Genomic DNA, 21,864 nt, shown 5'->3' with positions numbered 1-21,864 from the left:
AGAGATGCTGCCAGACTGCGGTGGCACAGTGGTTAGCACTACTGCCTCATAGCACCAGATATCCGGGTTCAATTCCCATCTCAGTTGATTGCCTGTGTGGAGTTTGCACATTCTCCCCGTGTCTGTGTGGGTTTCCTCCGGGTGCTCCAAAAAATGTGCTGGTTAGGTGAATTGGTCATGCTATATTGCCCGTAGTGTTAGGTGCAGAACGGGTCGGTGTGGACTTGTTGGGCCGAAGGGCCTGTTTCCACACTGTAAGTAATCTAATGTACTTTCCAACCATTCTATTGCTTTTGTGTCGGATTTTGAGCACCCATAGCTCATTCAGTTCTTTGTGAAGACTCCCCCTCCCCCAACTTCCGAGAATGAGGGGAGGGGAGGGGAGGGAAAGGAACGCCTGGGATTGTTGATTGACACCGTCTGATGACCAATCAGGCGTCAGGTCGGGATGCAATCCCCGCCCAGGAGGCGGCACGAGCCTCGGAGAACACTGAAAAGAACAAGTGGCGGAGTGCGTGAAGCAGTTTCTGCGACACGATGGTGATTGTCCTTCATACAGGGGCGGTCATGCCCAACATCGGTCTGGGCACCTGGAAGGTGAGGGATAAGAAACCGGTTCCCATTCACAGGAAGTCAGCTCAATCCGAGCAGAGGAGCTTCTTCGCCAGTGCAATGTGGCACAATAACACTTGGAGTGTGGCAAGAGACTGGGAAATAGGTAGAGGGTTTGGAGAAAGGGGGTTAGAAAGTGGGGTGGGGGGTTTGAAAGTGAGCTCGAGGGGAAAGGACGGGTGATGGTTGGCAGGGGGTTGAAAGGCAGCGGCGTTGGGTGCTGGATGGTGGGGGGGAAAGGGGAGTGAGGGCGGGTGCTGAATGCGGGTGTGTGAGGGCGGGTGCTGGATTGGGGGGAGTTAGGGGGAAATGTAGGGTTATTACATCGCAGTAGTAACCCTACATTCTTAAGCTGTGACCCCCCCTCAATCATTGGGTGTATCCTTTGTGTTTGCCCTGTCTAGTCCTGTGAGATTCTTCTGGATTTCTTTAATGTTCCCTTCATTCGAACAGTTCCTGTTTGTCATACATCACTCCTGCCATCCCAGGAATTCATCTAATAATTTGATTTTATTTCTGAGGCAGGCTGGGATTGCATAACGTGAGCAGAGTTTGTTGTTGGTAGCTAAACATTGGTATCTGTCATTCTGATACAAGTTTAAAAAAAATACTGCAGTTACTAGAAAACCTGAAATAAAAACAAAACCATGCTGGGTATTTTCAGCAAATTAGGCTAAATCTTAATGGGTGAAAAGATGGGCTCATCTTGTGATATTCATTCAGTTCCTCTCCAGGTGGAGATAGTTCCAACATTTTTCTGCTTTAATTTCACTATTTTGGATCTGTTTAGGGGAAAATCTAACTTTTCTTTTGTTTTTTTTAATTTCACATGTACTGTAGGTATGTGAAGTGGCAGAGAACTGGAAGTGACAAATTATTTCTAAAGGATCTGTTTAATGATAGACTTTCAGGCAATTCCATATGGAATGTTGTGAAAGTGGGTTTATATAGCTATTGACTTGCATGCTATCAGCTGTCTAATTTTGGAAATACAAAACCTCTTTCAAAATTACTACAAACAGTATGTCTTGGGCTTAAAGTAAGCAAGAGATAGATCAGTTTGAAAACTTCACAAATTAATATCTGCATTTCTTTGGTAAATGAATCCTAAGGTATAATCTGAATCTTGGTATGTTTCTAACCTTTGTCACTGAGCGAGGAAGAAAAATGTATGTTTAGAATGATTCATTTGAGGGATGAATTTGTAGAGATTTGGAATTGTATTTTCAAAATGGGGTGCTTGCAGTCAGGCTGAAAAGGCATTGAGTGGGATGATGGGAATACAGTAAGACTAATGAAAGCTAGAGGGTGGATGACTGAGTTGGAGTGATCCACTTGCAAAAATGTGGCACTAGGAATGCAAACACCATTTGAATATTTTTAACAATTGTTAAAATATGTGTAGAGAAAAGCAATGTGTGGGTAGGTGGAAGAGTAGGAGGAAGAGGTTGTGTGCAGAAAGATGGAGTTACAAATGGTCGTAGAGTCATAGATGTTCAGCATGGACACAGACTCTTCAGTCCAACTTGTCCATGTCCACCAGATATCCCAACCCACCTGCCAGCACTTGGTCTATATACCTCCAAACCCTTCCTATTCATATACCCATCCAGATGCCTTTTGAATATTGCAATCGTACTAGCCTCCTCTGCTTCCTCTGGCATCCCATTCCACATACATGGGCAACTTTGCATGAAGAAGTTGCCCTTTAGGTCCCTTTTTATATCTTTCCTTATCACCCTAAACCTATGCCCTCTGGTTCTGAACTTCCCCAGCCCAGGCAAAAGACCTTGTCTATTTACCATATCCATGCCCCTCATGATTTTCTAAACCTGTAAGGTCACCCCTCAGCCTCCGATGCTCCAGGGAAAATAGCCTGAGCCAGTTGAACCTCTCCCTAAAGCTCAAATCCTCCGACCCTGGTAATATCCTTGTAAATCTTTTCTGAACACTTTGAAGTTGCACAACATCCTTCTGATAGGAAGGAGACCAGAATTGCATGCGAAGTTCCAAACGTGGGCTAACCAATGTCCTCTACAATTGCAGCATGACCTCTCAACTCCTGTAATCAATACTCTGAGCAATAAAGAAAAGCATACCAAACACCACCTTCACTATCCTATCTAGCTACATCTCTACTTTTAAGGAGCTATGAATCTACACTCCAAGGTCTTTGTTCAGTAACACTTTCTGGGACCTGACCATTAAGTATATATGTTCTGCTAATATTTGCTTTTCCAAAATGCAGCACCTTGCGTTTATCTAAATTAAACTCATTTGCCACTCCTCAGCCCATTGGCCCATCTGATCAAGATCCTATTGTAATCTTCTTCGCTGTCCACTACACCTCCAATTTTGTAAATCTGTAAACCTACTAACTCCTACCTTTTATGCTCACATCCAAATCATTTTATATAAATGACAAAACGTAGTGGATCCAGCATCGATCCTTGTAATACTCCACTGGTCACAGGCTTCCAATCTGAAAAACAACCCTCCCCCACAGTTTTCTACCTTTGAGCAAGTTTTATGTCTAAATGGCTAGTTCTCACTGTATTCCACGAGATCTAACCTTGCTAACCAGTGTCTCATGTAGATAATGTTTACCGCTCTGCTCTCTCCAATCCTCATTGTTACTTTTTCAAAAAAACTTGACTTAAGTTTGAGACATGATTTCCCACACAGTCATGTTGACTATCCCCAATCAGTCCTTGCCTTTATGTACATGTACATCCTGTCCAACAGCTTGCCCACCACTGACATCGGGCTCACTGGTCTATCGTTCCCTGGCTTGTCCTTACCACCTTTCTTAAATAGTGGCAATATGTTAGAAGAGAGGTGGGCAAGTTAACAGATGGATCTGGTTGTAAGAAACAAACATGCAGGGTGAAATAACTACAGAGGCTGGTATTCCATCACCAAGTCATGCTTTATTTACATGCACAAAACTGAACAATAAAGAAAAGCATACCAAATGCCACCTTCACTATCCTATCTATTGTAGGGCTGTGGTCAGCCCTAGCCTGGCATCAGTACCCAGAACTGATGAGATTCTAAATTCACTGTTTATGTTGGTCAGCTTGGCTTCCTGGTTGGCCCAAGTAAATAAAGGTTGAAGAGTTTATGCCCAAAAAGTCGATTCTTCTGCTCTCAAAATTTGAGTCATGGATGGAATCTATATCAGACCTCTGTACAGAGAAAATTCCATTACTTCAGACAGTGAAGTATGCTGAGTGTGAATAGGCATTCTTTTGAGAAAGACATTTGTAAAATAATGGGATGTACTAGTTTCAATCATTCACCTCTGTTCCATAGAGGCTTTATTTTAAATTTGATTTTGGTTTCTAACAAATGCTTTCTTCAGTCTCCAAAAGGTCAAGTGGCTGAAGCAGTGAAGGCAGCCATTGACACAGGATACCGTCACATTGATGGTGCATATATTTATGAGAATGAGAAGGAAGTGGGTGAAGGCATACACCAGAAGATTAAGGAAGGGGTAGTAAAGCGTGAAGATCTCTTCATTGTCAGTAAGGTAAAGTGAGGGGTTTTGAAATTTATTCATAAACACTAATTCTCTCCTCCGCAATGCACAATGGTAGCAATGCAGTAACTGCCACTGATACACTTCTGACAGCATCTTTCAAACTTGTGACCAGTACCAACTTAAAGGATAAGGGTATCAGGTGTAAAGTTAATTTTGTTTGATTCATTTATGGGTAGTTGGTATTGCTGGCTGGGCTAACATTTGTTGCCCATCCCTGAAGTTAACAGTCGACCACATTCTAGTAGTTTTGGAGTCATACGTAGGCAAGGCCACTAAGTATGACAGTTTTCCATCTCTAAAGTGACTTTGGTGAACTAGCTGTTTTTGCAACATTTTGAAATTGACTTTGAACTCTGGATTTAATCTTTTTTTGCTGGGGCATCAGAGATCTGGTAATGACAACTTACAAGTTCCCCTCTAAACCCCACACCATCCTGATTCAGCTACCTTCAGGATTAGTGGTGCTGGAAAAGCACAGCAGTTCAGTCAGGATCCGAGGAGCAGAAAAATCGATGTTTCGGGCAAAATCCTTCATCAGGAGAAGGGCTTTTGCCCGAAACGTCAATTTTATTGCTCCTCGGATGCTGCCTGAACTGCTGTGCTTTTCCAGCACCACTAATCCAGATTATGGTTTCCAGCATCTGCAGTCCTTGTTTTTACCTACCTGATACCTTTCACTGACTGCATTTTACAAAATTCTGCATTGGTGACCTTAACGTCCCTGGGTGAACCTCATGAGCTGCAGTTGTTCAAAAAGTAACTTGAAGAACAGTTGAAGATGGGGAACAAATATAAAACTTTTTAGTTGCACTAAAATTATATTAAACTGTTTTTTTTTAAAAAAATGCATTTTCTTTTCACTTCTCAAAATAAATGCATTTTATTTACCACTCCTGAAATTCTATTCATTTTTTAACTTTCTCCAAAGTATTGACAGAAATTCCCCACTTCAGAAATAAATGTGGGAGAAGGTTAAAAGAGCATTTTTTTTTATGCTTCGATCTTGTCATTTTGCTAATAATTTTTGTTGTCCCATTAGCTCTGGTGCACCTTTCATGCAAAAGATAAAGTGAAGGAGGCCTGTTCTAAAACCTTGACTGACCTGAATCTAGACTATTTGGATCTCTATCTTATTCACTGGCCCATGGGATTCAAGGTAAAGTGTCCCACCAAAATGCATTTGTTGTCTTTGTCTGTACATTGTACCTTAATCAGACTTGTTACTTCAAAAGAAATAACATTCTTAAATGCTCAAATATGGTCATTGGGTTGTTTATAACATTGATTTAATTTAAAATAACATTGGGCTGCTGGTGGGTGGAGTAATTCCAACCCCATTTTAACTAAGGGATACTCTTGTCATGTATTAATCCTGTTGGGTAGTGTTAACACAATGAAAGCCAAACGTCTTATTTTAACTGGCAGAACTATGGTTCTTAGGTGAAAACAAAATCTTGTGGCAATGTTACCACATTTAAAAGATTTTAAACAGGAAAACCACTATTAACTTCATAATATGATTGCTAACAATTATGTTTATACACTGTTTACTACTTTCTCTCAAATTTCTTCTGCTTTTATATCTTGCATATATAATTATGCAACCGTCTGATTATGATAACTTTTTAATTCTTCTCCAGTTCTAGATATTTTCAGTGGTCTAACTTTTTTCACTATCTCTTGTGTAGATGCTTCTTTCTTATTTGGTTCCAGGATCATCTGCAGAATGTTTTTTCTTTTGGCTGCAAGACCTTTTTTAAAAGAACTATAGATTTTCCCACTAGCTAGAAATTAGCCAGATTTTCTAGGTTTTTTCTGTTCCCTTGTAAAATTCGTACTGAAGTTAAAACTCATTCTATATGAATGGTGAAATTAGCAAATTTTAGTTGGACTGTCTTAACTGTTACTTGCTTTGCCTATCTTACGTCTGAGTTTCAAAATGCACGCCAGATCCAAGTTAACTGAAAATGTGAACAAGTGCCCAGGTAAATTGAAACAAGAGGGGAACAATGACATAATGGAACTGGTTATCTAGACTAAAGCTGTAGGGGTAGTGACAGTTGGTAAAATTTGTGTTACATTTTATAAAACAGAATTAAGAGTTAGTTTAATGTTGAGCATGTTTACTGTTGATAGTTATAAAGGCTCATCTGGTTCACTCAGGACATCTGACTTACATGTGACTCCAGATTGACAGCAATGTGATTGATTTTTAATGGCCCTTTGAAATGGTCTAAGCAAACTACTCCATTGTATGTAGCCATCACAAAGTTTCAAGGAATGAAACTAGATAGACCACCTAGAAAATGAAAGCAATGTGCACAGCCTTAGTGATTTGTGCAAAATCCCTCCAGTTAACAACTGAGAGCTTGAGCCAAATTTGAGGGAATTGTCTCAGATTAGTCCAGCAGTAGCTTGACAGTTGATTTTGGGTATCGTATCTTTCAGACACTATTGCAGATGCTACCATTGATTTCTGCGACTGTGTCCTGTCTGTAGAGATTTGTGGCACTATGGCAGTCAGGAAAAAATTGTCCAGGAGCTCCTCAACATTCCTTCTTTATCAAAGGAAGTCCCAGCATCAGGTTGAAAATGGACAGGGAAAATTCTTCAGGTTATAACGTGTTGTCCTCTACATTGGAGGAAGCCTTTAGGATGGTAAGGGTGTAGAATGTACTCTGTGGGGAAGTTCACTGACTACCACAGAGTCAAGGTGTAGTGGAACTAATAAGCAAGGTGGTGAAGTTTTAAAGGTTCTGCACTTGTGGTGTTCAAAGTCAGGAGTATAGATTGAACAGAGATATGTCACATTTATGAAACAAAAGTGCCAAGATTTAAAATGGTTGGCAGAAGAAGCAAATATGGTATAAGGAAGTTCTCATGCAATGAATGGAAGTAGGTTCAATCAAAGCATTCAGGAGATTAGACTGTATCTTTACAAAGAATAATGTGTAGGGTTATGGAGAAGGCAAGAGAATGGCCTTGAGTGAAATGCTCAGTTTGTGCAGACATGATGGACTGAGTAACCTCCTGTACCAATTGATTTCTGTCCCAGAGCACCAAAGACATAATGCATTCTCCAGGCAGAACTGAGGAAACTGAGGGAAATTGTTAATTTTTTGTATGTATTTTGATATAATTTTAGTCTTTAGAGTCAAAGAGCTGTACAGCACGGAAGCAGCCCCTTCAGTCCACTCGTCCATGCCGACCAGATATCCCAACCCAATCTAGTCCCACCTGCCAGCACCTGGCCCATATCCCTCCAAACCCTTCCTATTCATATACCATCCAGATGCCTTTTAAATGTTGCAATTGTACTAGCCTTCACCACTTCCTCTGGCAGTTCATTCCATACCCATACTATCCTCTGTGTGATAAAGTTGCCGCTTAGGTCTCTTTTATATCTTTCCCCCCTCACCCTAACCTATGCCCTCTAGTTCTGGACTCTCCCACCCCAGAGAAAAGACTTTGTCTATTTATCCTATCCATGCCCCTCATAAACCTCTATCTGGTCACTCCCCAGCTTCTGACGCTCCATGGAAAAAACAGCCCTAAGCTATTCAACCTCTCCATATAACTCAAATTCCCCAGCCTCAGCAATGTCCTTGTAAATCTTTCCTGAACCCTTTCAAGTTTCACAACATCCTTCTGATAGGAAGGAGACCAGAATTGCATGCAATATAAAATCTCTCCCCTGGGTTGGGAGTCCAGAACTAGAGGGCATAGGTTTAGCTTGAGAGAGGAAAGATGTAACAGAGACCTAAGGGACAACTATGAATGGGAAGGCTTTCATCCAGGGCAAAGCCATCTGAAGGCAAGCAATTTGAGCAGGAGGGTGCACTACCCACGCTGAATCAGGGACAGCAAAGTTACTTGGACACTTAATATCAGGAGGCTCTTATTGTCACTTTAGAATTGAATATTAGTAAAGTTCAGGCTAGTGTTATTGTGAATGAGGTGGGTAAGGGGAACCAGGGACAAGTGTGAGCCTCTGCAATTTCCCAATAAATTTGAAGTCAGTTGACTTTACTGATGCATGCATTCCAGTTTGTATGGCACAGGAACTCTTACTGGGGTAAGAAGTGGCTGAGTGTTGGGAGGGTCTGCACCTAAACCATGCTCAAATCAGTGTTCTTCTAATAGTCATACAGCTGTACAGCATAGAAACAGACCCTTTTGGTTCAATTCATCCATGCTGACCAGATATCCTACATTAATCTAGTCCCATTTGCCAGCATTTGGTCCTTATACCTCTAAACCCTTCCTATTCATGTATCCATCCAGATGTCTTTTAAATGTTGTAATTGTACCAAGCTCCTCTTCTTTCTCTGGCAGCTCATTCTATTCATACATCACCTTTTTGTGAAAAGGTGGCCCCAAGGTACCTTTTGAAATCTCTTCCATCTCACCTTCAACCTATGTCCTTTTGTTTTGGGCCCCATCCATCGCAGGGAAAAGCCCTTGGCTATTCGCCATATCATGCTTTTGTAAACCTCTATAAGGTTACCCCTCAGCCTCCGAAGCTCTAGTGAAAACAGCGCCAGTCTATTCACCTTCTCTCTAAAACCCTAGCACTGGAAAATCCTCATTTCTGAACCCTTGCAAGTTTCACCACATCCTCCTTATAGCAGGGAGTTAAGAATTGCATACAGTAATCCAAAAGTGACCTAACCAATGTCCTCTACAGCCACAACATGACCTCCTAACCCCTATACTTGATGAACTGACCAATAAATGCAAGAATTTTAAATGCTGCCTTCACCATCCAATCTACCTGCAACTCCACTTTCAAGGAAGTATGAACTTGCACTCCAAGGTCTCTTTGTTCAGCAGCACTGCCCAGAACCTTAACATTTAAGTATTTATGTCTTGCTGTGACTGGCCTTTCCAAAATGCAACCTGTCACGTTTACCTAAATTAAACTCTATCTGCCACTGTTCGGCCCGTTGGCCCATCTGATCAAGGTGTTCCATTGTACTCCTTTGTTGACCACTGCATCTCCAGTTTTGGTGTTGTCTACAAACCACCTAACCATTCCTGCTATGTTCACATCTAAATCACTCTTTTTTTTTTAATATATAAATGAAGAACAACAGCGGGCCCAGCCCTGATCCTTGTGGCACACTGCTGGTCACAGGCCTGCCATCTGAAAAGCAAGCCTTTTGAGCCAATTCTCTATCCAAATGTTAGGTCTCCCTATATTCCATGTGATCTAACCTTGCTCACCAGTCTACCATGAAGAGCCTCGTCAAATGTCTTACTGAAATCCATGTTGACCATGTCCACCACTCTGCCTTCATTGGTCCACTTCAAAAAACTCAATCAAGTTAGTTAGACCTGATTTCCCATGCACAAAGTCATGTTGACTCTCCCTAATCAGTTCTTGCCTTTCCAATACAGGTAAATCATGTCCCTCAGGATTCCCTCCAACAACTTGTCTACAATGTATAACTGGGATATGGGAGAATTTTAAACTAAATCAAATCATAGGGGTAAGGGAGAAATATATAACGTTGATCTCTCAAGATCACGAGATAAAGGAGCAGATTTAGGCTATTTAGCCTACCAGTCTGTGTCACAATTCGATCATGGTTGATATGTTCCTCAACCCCATTTTCCTGCCTTCTCCATAACCTTTCATTCCCTTACTGATCTACAATCTATCAATCTATGTCTTAAATACACTCAATAACTTGGCCTTCACCAACACCTACATCAATGAGATCCATAAATGTCGCACTATTTCTAGTGAAGAAATTCTTTCAGTTCTAAAGAGTTGTCTCTTCACCTGAGGCTGTGCCCTCAGGTCCTGGTCTCTCCTATTAGTGGGAACATCTTCCCTATGTCCACTATATCCAGGCCTCTCAGTTTGTGTTTCAATGAGACTCTCCACCCACCAATACCATCACCACTCATCCTTCTAAAATTCATTGAGTACAGACCCAGAGTCTTCAACTGCTCATGACAAGCCCTTCATCCCTGGAATCATTCTTGTGAACCTCCTTTGGTCACACTGAATTGCCAGCCTGTCCTTTTTTTTGATACAGGACCTATAAACTGCTTACAATATTCCAAATATGGTCTAACCAAAGTTTTATACAGCCACAATAGTACACCCCTGCTATGGTATTCTAGCTCTCTTGAAATGTGTCCTGAAATTGCATTTGCCTTCTTAACTGCCAGTTGAACATGCATGTTTACCTTAGAATCCTGAAGAGGATTCCTTAAGTGCCTTTGTACTTCAGATTTCTGAAGCTTTTCCCTGTTTAGAAGATAGGCACTATGGAGGTGTAGACTATCAAAGTGTTCCCACTTTGATTTCCATCTGCCACTTCTACAGTGGCAGCCTTTCTGTAGCATCCACACTGATGTTTGCGTTATACGCAAACATCAATCAGCAGTGCCCTCAGTTCTTTCATCCAGAGCATTATTGAAGAATGTGAATAGTTGTAGTCTCAACACTGACCCCTATGGAGTTCTAGTCACTGGTTGTCATCCTTTTTCCCCAGTCACTGTCTTCCATCAGCCAATCCTCTATCCTTGCCAGGATCTTGCCTGTAACACCACAAGCCTTTATTTAGCAGCCTTCAGTGCAGCACCTCTTGGAAAGCCTTTTGGAAATCAAAGCGGAAGAATATAGTAAGATGGTATGGAAGCCTATAGGGTCCTGACCAACATGGGCTGTGGTGAGCAATTCATTGATTCATTTTTGATCAAAGTTTTATATGTTGAAACAAGATTTTCTTTTATAGGAGCCATGAGATGCCTGATCATAGGGGTTACTCTTTCTAACCACTTCATTAGCTGTCAATTTCACCTCATTAATATTCACATTTTCCGATTGTACCTGTGACAATGAAGAAACAATGTTGAACATAGTCAACCATGAAAGTTAGTGCTGGTGGTGTGCACTTGTATAGTCTGGTTGAGTGGGGACCTTGGTGGTATAAAGTCTGTGGGTTTGATTGGGAGGGCTCAAAAACCAGGCTATGAATGTTGCAGCATTAGAGAGACAGATGTATTGAATCCGAACGATATCTCTGAGCATAGCATACCGTGTGACCCTTGAGTATAAGTTTGCTGTGTGTAGCCCAACTCCTTGACCCTGAGCCTCCTGAACTTTTCATTCAGAAATACACTGAACCCCATGAATGTCTGTGATGCAATAACCATATCTGTACACCTAAAAATATGTTGACCAGAGTCTGTTTTTGGTACGATCTGGCAATTGAGGTGTTCTGCTCAGAGCATTAATGAATCAGCTGACAGAATTGTTTTTCTCCTTTCCCTTGGTCTCTGACATTGTGCTGGCCAGAGAATCAGTTATGTCAAACTTCAAGATTTGATGTGGAGGGGTAATTTCTCTGGCCTTGAATTTCTTAAAATGGTCTTGGGGAATAAATTAAAGTTTATTTGCTAGGTGTATCAAGAGATTTTTTTTTCCCTGTTAGTAATGCATGTCTGGATATCATCGTTTCTTAATTTTTTCCTTTTTTTTGTATAATGAACTTCTGTTCTCAAGAAAATCTGTCAGCTTGTGACTTGTTTGTTTGTTTCAGTGAATGACCACCATGTTAACTGAAATGACGATAACTGATTGATTTGTCAGGCCAGATTTCATTGTGGGATTTGACTTGTCCAGTAGTACTACAACTCCAATCATAACTAATAGTTGAAGCCAAAGGAAGGCTGAGGGAGTGAATTTTATGGCTAGCAGTGGTGAGCCACAGAACAGTATGTTACTGTGAGGGAGTTCAAGAGGAGTGTGAGGAAGCCTGTGTCCCAGAAAGCTAGAGTGTGCTAATTATCTGGTTACAGTTACTGAAGCCATGAATCTTTGATTTGAAAATGCATGAAATGAGATGTGTAGACTGATTTGTGATATATGCAAAAATTGATGAAAAATCTTCTCTTCCATTCACCAACTTTTGTCAGATCTTACTTAGAAACTCTAGTACAAGAAAAAGGTTGTTATTCTCTTGTAATGTAGTATTAAATGATATTTAAACATCTCTTTTAAGGCTGGTGGTGAGAATCTTCCTTTGGATGAGAATAACTTGATAATACCAAGTGACACTGATTTTCTTGACACCTGGGAGGTAAGTGTTCAGCTCCATTTTCACATTGGATCAAAATTTAGCTATTCAAGATTGAAAGGTATTTGGAGTTTAAAATAATGTCCAGCGATACTTTTAATTCCTTTTAAAAGATCACCCCCAAACAACCTATCCCAAAAAGAAAGCTGATCCATTAGCTTTGTCAACTGTAACTACCCTGGAGATTCCTTTGTTAATCAGGCATTATTATCACTTAAGAACAATAGTTTTGTTTTCACAGGGTATGGAAGCTTTAGTTGATAACGGAATGGTTAAAGCTATAGGACTGTCCAACTTTAATGAGGAGCAGATTGGCCGGATCCTGAATAAACCAAATCTGAAACATAAGCCTGCAGTCAACCAGGTAATGGGAAGATTAAATCATTGGCTTCCAGCTTTTTATTTTCACTATAGCTTTCAAGAACACTCAGTAGTTGGCGATGCATCTCTCTGCAAAACTACATCTGACGCTTTTTTCTTGTTTTGTTGCTTTAAAGATTGAATGCCACCCTTACCTGAGTCAAGAAGATCTGATCTCCTATTGCCATTCAAATGGCATTGTTGTGACTGCCTATAGCCCATTGGGATCTCCAGATAGACCATGGTATCTAAGATATAAGCTTATTAACCACCATACAATGTAGTTAAGGAAAAGCTGCTTGTCTGTATTGTAGATATTTAATAATTTATACAGGGACTTCTATGTACTTTTTTTAGTTCTACGATCCTGTGTGTAAAGAAAGGTGGTTGTGAAAGGAGAGCTTTGGTTGTGTACTTTATTAATAGCTTCCTTCAGAGTGAAATTTCCAAATTCCTTCAGTCAACAAAGTCACCTATGCCCTTAAGCATCATGATCTTTTGTTACACAAATACAATTTGATAGCTGTTTAGGTCATTTTTTTTCTTTTTTGCAGTGTGTTCTGTGGCTCACCACTGCTAGCCATAAAATTCACTCCCTCCGCCTTCCTTTGGCTTCAACTATTAGTTATGATTAGAGTTGTGGCACTACTGGACAAGTCAAATCCCACAATGAAATCTGGCCTGACAAATCAATCAGTTATTATTTACTCCTTTTATTGCACAGGTTATGACTGTTGCTTTGGGTATGTCTTGTTTTGGTCCCAAATCTGCTTGACCTTTTTGAATTCTCATGATTTGTTTGTGAAAGTGAATTGTTAAAGATAGCTGATAATCACCTCTTCTATAACTTTGGATGCAGTTTCTCTTTAACTCCTAGAAATTTGTCTTATCAATACCTGAACCTTTTTTTTTTCCCAAAAAATATTTCAAAAGACACCTCCGTGCCCTTCTGTGATGTTAGAGCTATAGGACTGTCCAACTTTAATCAAAAGCAGAACTTTTGAGCCAAAGTTGTGCCCACTTTCTACTTAGTGTATTCTAATCAATGATCACTGCAAATGCAAATCATAGAATTGCAACAGAAGAGGAAAAGGCTATTCAGTCTGTTTTGAGTGCTCTTTTTTTGTAAGAATGATTCACCTAGTCTCAAATGATATTTTTTTGGACAGCATTAATGAAGGTTACATTTGCTGATTGTCAGCCAAAGAACTTACCTAACATGAATATTCAATTGTGAATCAATTACTAAGACTTCAATGCCTGGAAATGTGCAAACTTGAATACATTTAATTTCCTTTTCATTTCTCAATAGGGCAAAAAATAACGACCCTACGCTTCTCGAGGAACCTACACTCCAAAATATAGCTCGAAGTCATGGTAAAACAGCAGCGCAAGTACGTGAGCATTCATTGTACTCTGGTATGGGTCCAGTAGCAATGATTGATTGTAATTGCTCTTAATAATTTGCATCATGCTAAAATGTTGTTGTTTATTTGTCTCAGTTTTTTAATGAATAATGTTTGTAATATTTGTAATCAACATTCAATTTACAATGGGTTAATTCCTGACAATAACCAAAGGAGGGATTGGGGTGAGGGAATGACCCCTGAAATTTGAATAACTTAAAATCATTGACCTCAGAAGAATGAAACTTTCAAACCTTGTGAAACTCCACAAGGTAGATATTGGGTGGGGATATTTCCTCTGGCAGCCATGTCTAGGATTCATGTTCTCAGTAAGGTTTGTCTATTTAGAACAAAGATGAGAAATTTCTTCATTCTAAGTATTGTGAATCTTCAAAATTCTCTACCCCAAAGAACTCTAAATTGTCAGTTAATGAATATATTCAAGACAAGCTTGCGGATTTCTAGCTCCTTAAGGAATATGATTTATAACGATAAAGGAAAGGACAAATTGATGAGCTGTGATCTTATTGTCTGGCCGAACAGACTTGAATGACTAGTTAGTGTTCCTCCTTTTTTTTTAATTCTTACGTTATGACTGCAATAACTCCAAACTCCAGATATTTAATTTTTGCTGTTAATCATAATCTTTCAGCTGTGCAAGTTTTAATACTACAAATATATTTGCCTTCATTTACACAATCCAGCTACCATGAAGCCTAAAATGTCAACGTTTTAAACTCCAATCCTCCTATATATGGGGGAATGTTGGAATCGGTTTGGGGATTTAGATCAACTAGAATTAGGGTTCTTCATCTTTTAAGGGCACGCATTATTTAATATGTAATTTCTATCTCCTGTATTTTTATAAAAATTGAATCTACTTGCTATGCTAAATTAGAAGCTCCTGACACTAAATTCAGCCCTCTTGATGTAGTAATAATTTAATTCTGAGGACAGCATATTAAAATTCTATTTTACTTCTAGAGTTTTGAAGACATCAGTGTGAATGGATGCTTCAAATGCTAAGTGGATGTGTGCCTGGTCTATATCTGGAATCCAACAGGGAACCAGCCAATCGGCCTATGTTGGTGTCACTCTACATTGCCAAGCTAGCTGTCCAATTAGCATACCCATCTCTTATGTAATAGAGGGAACATTACGTCCATTGTTTCTTTTCATTTTGCTGGTTTTGACCAATGGTTCCCAGTTGGATTGAAGCATTCAAACTTAAATGGAAGACGTTTTATATAATGATTTGCATGGGAATATAGGAGGTATGGTTAGTAAGTTTGCAGATGCCTCCAATTTTGGTGACATAATTACAGCAAAGAAGGTTACCTCTGAATGCAATGGGATCTAGATCAGATGGACCAGTGGGCTGAGGAGTCGCAGATGGAGTTTAATTTAGATAAATGTGTGGTGCTGGATGTTGCTGTGACAACTCTTTCATGGCAGAGTGTAGTGCATGTATGGAATGACATGGTAGAGGAAGTAGTGGAGGCTAGTACAGTTGCAACATTTAAAAGGCATCTGGATGGGTCTATGGCATGGTCTAAATAACAACCAGAAGCAGGGAGTGGCCAAAATAGCCTCTTATTCAGGAGCACAGCACAAGTTGAGGCGGCAATAGTATCCCAAAGTACAGTTCTTACATTAGCCCTTCTATACATAGTTCTTATATATACTAAATTCCATTAGTATGGTGTTACTTTGTTTTATCTATTGTTTGAGGGAATTTCTGTCCTGGGAAGTAGAAGATGGGTTAAAAGAAGGGTGTTGCCAGGGTTGGAGAACTTGAGCTATAGGGAGAAGTTGAATAGGCTACGGCTGTTTTTTTTTTCCCTGGAACGTCCGAGGCGGAGGGGTGATCTTATAGAGGTTTGAAAAATCATGTCTGGCATGGATAGGATAAATAGACAAAGTCTCTTTCCTTGGGTGGGGGGAGTCCAGAATTAGACCGCAGAAGTTTTGGGGTGAGAGGGAAAACAATAAAAGATTTGAGGCAAAGTTTTTCACTGAGGGTGGTACATGTATGGAACAAGCTGCCAGAGGAAGTGGAGACTAGTACAATTACAACATTTTAAAGGGTATCTGGATGGGTATACGGATAGAAGGGTTTTGAGGGATATGAGCTGGCAGTTGGGACTAGATTGGGTTGGGATATCTGGTCTGTATGGACAAGGTTAGTCCAAAAGGTCTGTTTCCATGCTGTACATCTGTGACTCTTAAGTTCTAGGGCTCTCTGCAAAAAGCATTTAAGGCCCCTCTGAAAGAATTGCAAGCTGCTATTCACTACACCAAACCATCTTATTTTTCCACTTCCTCAGGTAGATAGATGCTTCATCCCAATTGAGATGCTTTTTGGCAGACTGACTGACTATAATGTAAACCTCTATGAGTGAATGTAATTGTCCTTCACTCTTTGTAGTTTGATTTAATCTTCGTTTTCATTTTTCTTTTAGGTCTTGATCCGTTTCCAGATTCAGAGAGGTCTGGTTGTAATTCCCAAATCTGTTACCAAAAGTCGCATTCAGGAAAATTTTCAGGTAAGTGAGGGGAAATAAATTCTAAGGCATAGTGGGTACAGGGGACTGAAATGTGTTGGACCAGCACCTACTTGGAATTTCTTCATTCTGTACCAGACTTCATTCAGTTGAAGATGAGAGAAATGTGGGATGTTTTAAAAAAACTTAGAAAACTGGCCATCTTGGGATCCCTGTGAAGACCAAGGTGCCATGATTACTCACTAGCTTACTGGTATGTCTGAATATTTATTTTAAATGGGCTCCCAATTAAAAGATTCTTTATGCTTGTTCTTAGGTAGTGGTAATATGTGGTATTACACCACATTTTTTGTAGTTTTTGTCCCATTTATAAAAACAGGTTTGTGCTTTATATAGGTTTTTGATTTTGAGTTGACTGATGAGGAAATGGAGACTATCCTCTCCTTTAACAAGAATTGGAGATACTGCCCAATGCATTGGTGAGTTGATAGCAACATTTACTTTTGATACAAGTCTTTGAGCAACATTTTGTAGACTGTTCTGTAAATAGTAATAAATGCACAAGTTTGCAGAAGGGATAATGCTGCTTTATTTTTAGATCACCAATATTTGAACTGAGAAGCTGACTTACAACTAATTAGTTCATCAAGTGACCTAGATAGGCATAGCAGGAAGATGATGTGCCGTAGCTGCAACATGTAGATGTTTCTGTGGTGCCTTTTAAGATTGTATTTGACCATGGCTTGACTTAAGAATGAGAGCTGCTTAGACTCCAACTGTGCAATAGACCCTTGGGGCATCATGGAAGAGAGTTAACCAAATTCTTTAGGAAGAATAGCGAATGGGCAAGTTGACCATAGCACCATTGTGCAAGAAGCCACTCGGGAATGAAAAAGAATTTTTTGAAGTAAGGTTGGCACAGTCGGGAGAATGGATTCTGCTCTTCCTAATATTGTCCGCTCTACAGTGTGAATCAGGATATTCTCATAGTTGGAGAAAATGTAATTTACTAAATATTAAACCTGTCGATTCTGATAAAAGTATTCTTTCTATAGTATGAGACTTGGTCATTACCAAGCAATCTCTCTTGTTCAAAATAACATCAGGTACAAATGTGGAATATAATCCCTTCAGACTGTTAATTCTTTGGAAATTTAAAGGAATTAATTTTTAAAAATTTTTTTCCTTTACTACTTCCCTTTCACTTTTATTTCACTACTTTTTCTAAGAACACAAGGTAAGTCATCTAGGGCCAGGTCAGAAATTTCTTCACTCAGAGAATGGTGAGCACCTGGAATTCTTTGCAGGAAGTGGTTGAGGTCAAAACATTGAATGCTTTCAAGAAAGTTTGATATAGTTGTTGAGGCTAATGGGATGAAAGTGGGAACGGAGTACTGAATGGAATAGAATATAGAAAAATACATCGCAGTACAGGCCCTTTGGCCCTCGATGTTACGCTGACCCAAGCCCAGCTACCCTACATCCAATGACTGTTTAAATGCCCATAAAGAGGGAGAGTCCACCACTGCTACTGGCATGACATTCCATGAATTCACGACTCGCTGAGTAAAGAATCTACTCCTAATATCTGTCCTATACCTACCTCCCCTTAATTTGAAGCTATGCTCCTTGTAATAGCTGACTCAATACGTGGAAAAAGGTTCTCATGGTTAACCCTATCTAAACCCCTAATCATCTTGTACACCTCTATCAAGTCACACCTAAACCTTCTTTTCTCCAATTAAAAACAGCCCCAAGTGCCTCAGCCTTTCCTCATACGATCTTCCTACTATACCAGGCAACATCCTGGTAAACCTCCTCTGCACCCGTTCCAGTGCCTCCACATCCTTCCTATAGTATGGCAACCAAAACTGCACACAGTACTCCAGATGCGGCCGCACCAGAGTCTTACACAACTGCAACATGACCTCAGGACTGCGGAACTCAATTCGTCTGCCAATAAAAGCCAATAAGCCGTATGCTGCCTTCACAGCACTATTTACCTGGGTGGCAACTTTCAGAGATCTGTGTACATGGACACCAAGATCCCTCTGCTCATCCACACTACCAAGCATCTGACCATTAGCCCAGTACTCCATCATCTTGTTACTCTTACCAAAGTGAATCACTTCACACTTAGGGACATTGAACTCCATTTGCCACTTATCTGCCCAGCTCTGCAGCTTATCTATATCCTGCTGTAACCTGCCTCATCTTTCCTCACGTCAACAACTCCACTGACTTTCGTATCATCCGCAAACTTGCTCACCCAACCTTCTAGCTCCTCCTCTTTGTTATTTATAAAAATGACAACAATGGTCCCAAAACAGATCCTTGTGGAACACTGCTAGTAACTGCACTCCAAGATGAACTTTTACCATCAACTAATACCCTCTGTCTTCTTCCAGCCAGCCAATTCCTAATCCAAACCTCTAACGCACCCTCAATGCCATACCTCTGTATTTTTTTGCAGTAGCCTACCATGGGGAACTTTATCAAACGCCTTACTAAAATCCATATACACCACATCTACAGCTTTACCCTCGTCCACCTCCTTAGTCACCTCAAAGAATTCAATAAGGTTTGTGAGGCATGACCTGCCCTTCACAAAACCATGCTGACTATCCTTGATCACATTATTCCTATCCAGATGTTCATAAATTCTATCCCTTACAATTCTCTCTAAGACTTTGCCCACAACAGAAGTGAGACTCACTGGCCTATAGTTACTAGGGTTATCCCTACTCCCCTTGTTCAAGGGAACCACATTTGCTATCCTCCGGTCTTCTAGCACTATTCTCGTAGAAAATGAGGACGCAAAAATCAAGACCAATGGCTCTGCAATCTCCTCCCTTGCTTCCCAGAGAATCCTAGGATAAATGCCATCAGGCCCAGTGGACTCATCTATTTTTGCTCTTTCCAGAATTTCCAACACTTCCCTACATACCTCCAAGCCATCCATTCTAATTGTGACTCCATATTCACATCAGCAACAATGTCCTGTTCCTGAGTGAATACTGACAAAGTATTCATTCAGTGTCTCTCCAATCTCTTCAGCCTCCACGCACAACTTCCCACTACTATCCTCGACTGGACTTATTCCTACCCTAGTCATTCTTTTATTCCTGACATACCTATAGAAAGCCTTTGGGTTTTCCCTAATCCTACCAACCAAGGACTTTTCACGTTTACTCTCGCTCTCGCTCTCGCTCCTCCTCCTCCCCGCCCCCACCTCCTGGCTACCTTATATTTCTCAATCGCCCCAATTGAACCCCTCTAACAAGGGATTCCAATTCCTTATTAAGCCACAGCTCCCTCACATGACCCTTTCCTCCCTGTCTGACAGGTATGATCAGCTATGATCATATTGAATGGCAGAATAGTTTCAAATAGCTTCCTATCTTCAATGACACATTAGTTACAGAAACCTAGAATGCAGTGTTCTAACTGCCATCAGTGCTGGTCCTTAAAGATTCTTCATTATGATTGGGTAAGGAAATATGTTACTTGCTGTATTCACATTAGTCCTAAATGTCAGAAATGATGTTGTGTACTTTGGTTGGCAGACAGGAGCTTCTGATGTAAAAGCTCATCTTTTGGGTTGAAGTTCAAATGTAATATTCATGTAATATGTAAATTCTCTTGGTATGAGGGAATTAAAATATTCCTCTTGAATTATTGAAGCTATCATCTGTTTTTTGTTTATTTAGGTGTGTTGGGCACAAGGACTACCCATTCAAACATTAAACACACCCACGTGGGACATTTCAATCATGTTTTTGAAGATTTGTTGCTTCTCCTGTCTGGTTCGGCTTGAACAGCAGAATTCATCAAATGCATCTTAAAAGCAGACAGTTTGTTGTTTTAAAAACGATGTAATGGTGTACTGTAGGTTTTTAGTGATCTTGTTTTCCAATTATGTACACAGTGAACATCTGTAAACTGTCACTACTTCTGTAATGTATTTGATTGTATTATGTCCCTGATGCAAATAAACATTTTTGGATGGTAATTTTCCAATTGTAGTAAGATGCTTCATCTTGCTGTGCAAATCTGGGAAATGAAGTTACACTGCCTACAACTTTCTGAATGAAAGATGTGAAGGTGAAGCTGGTTAAATAAGTATTAAAAGTGAAGTGAATTTTTCATTTGGAGCACAAATCATGTTTGTGGTGTTAACTTAAGACTTTTAGGAGCTAATAAACTAAAAACCAAAAGGACAAAGATTCGGGTTTTTAAAAAAATTCAGATGCTGGATATCTGGAATGACAAATCTGCAGGTTTGGCAACATCTGTAGAGAGATATTGAATCCAATTTAGAGAGTGAATAATAACATCAGTCTCAATGTATTATTTCTGCTGCTCGGCCTGCATAGTTTCTTGCAAAATTCAGGTGGAATTGTATTGTTGGCCTCTTGTCAGCCTAACTTAATATGCTATATATCAAACTTTGTATCGCACCTTAGTTTCTTTTCTGACTATCTGAAATTTGAAGTATTGGCTAGAATTTTTAATTCTTAACACTACTAAAACAAATGAGAAAAAAGCCTCAGTAGGTCATATACTCATCCAGATGCCTTTTTAAATGTTGCAATTGTACCAGTCTCTAACACTTCCTTTGGCAGCTCATTCCATACATTCAACGCCCTGTGTGGAAAAAGTTGTCCCTATGGGGTTATTTTGATATCTTTCCCCTCTCAACCTAAACCTAAGTACTCTAATACTGGACTCTGCATCCTATGGGAAAGACTTAGAATGCAATAGACAATTGTTGCCCCTTGTGACTTTATAAGCCTCTAAACGAACTGCAGAGGAAGGGAAAAGGATGAGTTTCTGAACGGCAAGTACAGAGAGTTAGGAATTTAAAAAGGAGGTCCCCTCGAGAGTAGCAATATCTGGATTACTCCCAATGCCCCCAATAGTGAGGGTAAGAGTAGGAGGGTAGAGTAGATGAAAGCATGGCTGAGGAGCTGATGTATGGGAGAAGGATTTACATTTTTTTTGGATCATTGGAATCTCTGCCGGGGTAGATATGAGATGTGACCTGTACTAAGACTGCTTGTACCTGAATTGAAAGGCAACGAATATACTAGCAGGGAGATTTGCTAGAACTGCTTAGGAGGATTTAAACTAGTAAGATGGGGGGGTGGGACCCAGGGAGAGAGTGAGGAAAGAGATCAATCTGAGACTGGTACAGTTGTGAAAAGTGTCTAAAAAAAAAATCAAGGCAGGCAGGGACAAAGCAGAGAATAAGGTAGGACTGATAAATTAAACTGCATGTATTTCAATGCAAGAGGTCTAACGGAAGGCAGATGAACTCATGGCATGGTTAGGAACATTAG

At 40.1% G+C, this 21,864-nt stretch overlaps 1 protein-coding gene across 3 annotated transcripts; it reads left to right on the top strand.

Moving 5' to 3' along the window:
* The first annotated feature begins 464 nt into the window (after positions 1-464).
* Positions 465-20,534, top strand: LOC132825021 (aldo-keto reductase family 1 member B1-like). 3 transcript variants are annotated; one of them, XR_009645738.1, is made up of 10 exons: positions 465-597; positions 3,977-4,144; positions 5,196-5,312; positions 12,178-12,255; positions 12,494-12,616; positions 12,750-12,856; positions 13,925-14,006; positions 16,481-16,564; positions 16,661-16,775; positions 16,919-17,004. XR_009645738.1 is itself a non-coding variant. In XM_060840021.1 (10 exons), the coding sequence occupies exons 1-10, from the start codon at positions 538-540 to the stop codon at positions 20,267-20,269; spliced, it is 939 nt and encodes a 312-aa protein (XP_060696004.1). In that variant the 5' UTR covers positions 466-537; the 3' UTR covers positions 20,270-20,534. The 3 variants fall into 3 exon arrangements, 2 of the variants coding, with proteins under 2 accessions (XP_060696004.1, XP_060696005.1); XM_060840021.1 differs by lacking the exon at positions 16,661-16,775 and adding an exon at positions 20,233-20,534 and having other exon boundaries at positions 466-597; positions 16,919-17,001; XM_060840022.1 differs by lacking the exons at positions 3,977-4,144; positions 16,661-16,775 and adding an exon at positions 20,233-20,534 and having other exon boundaries at positions 467-597; positions 16,919-17,001.
* Positions 20,535-21,864: the final 1,330 nt, after the last annotated feature.

Source organism: Hemiscyllium ocellatum, chromosome 19, assembly GCF_020745735.1.
Source record: "Hemiscyllium ocellatum isolate sHemOce1 chromosome 19, sHemOce1.pat.X.cur, whole genome shotgun sequence".
NCBI classification, from domain to species: Eukaryota; Metazoa; Chordata; class Chondrichthyes; order Orectolobiformes; family Hemiscylliidae; genus Hemiscyllium; species Hemiscyllium ocellatum.
Note: the sequence above shows the minus strand (reverse complement) of the source record. Positions and strands in the feature narration are given on the sequence as shown.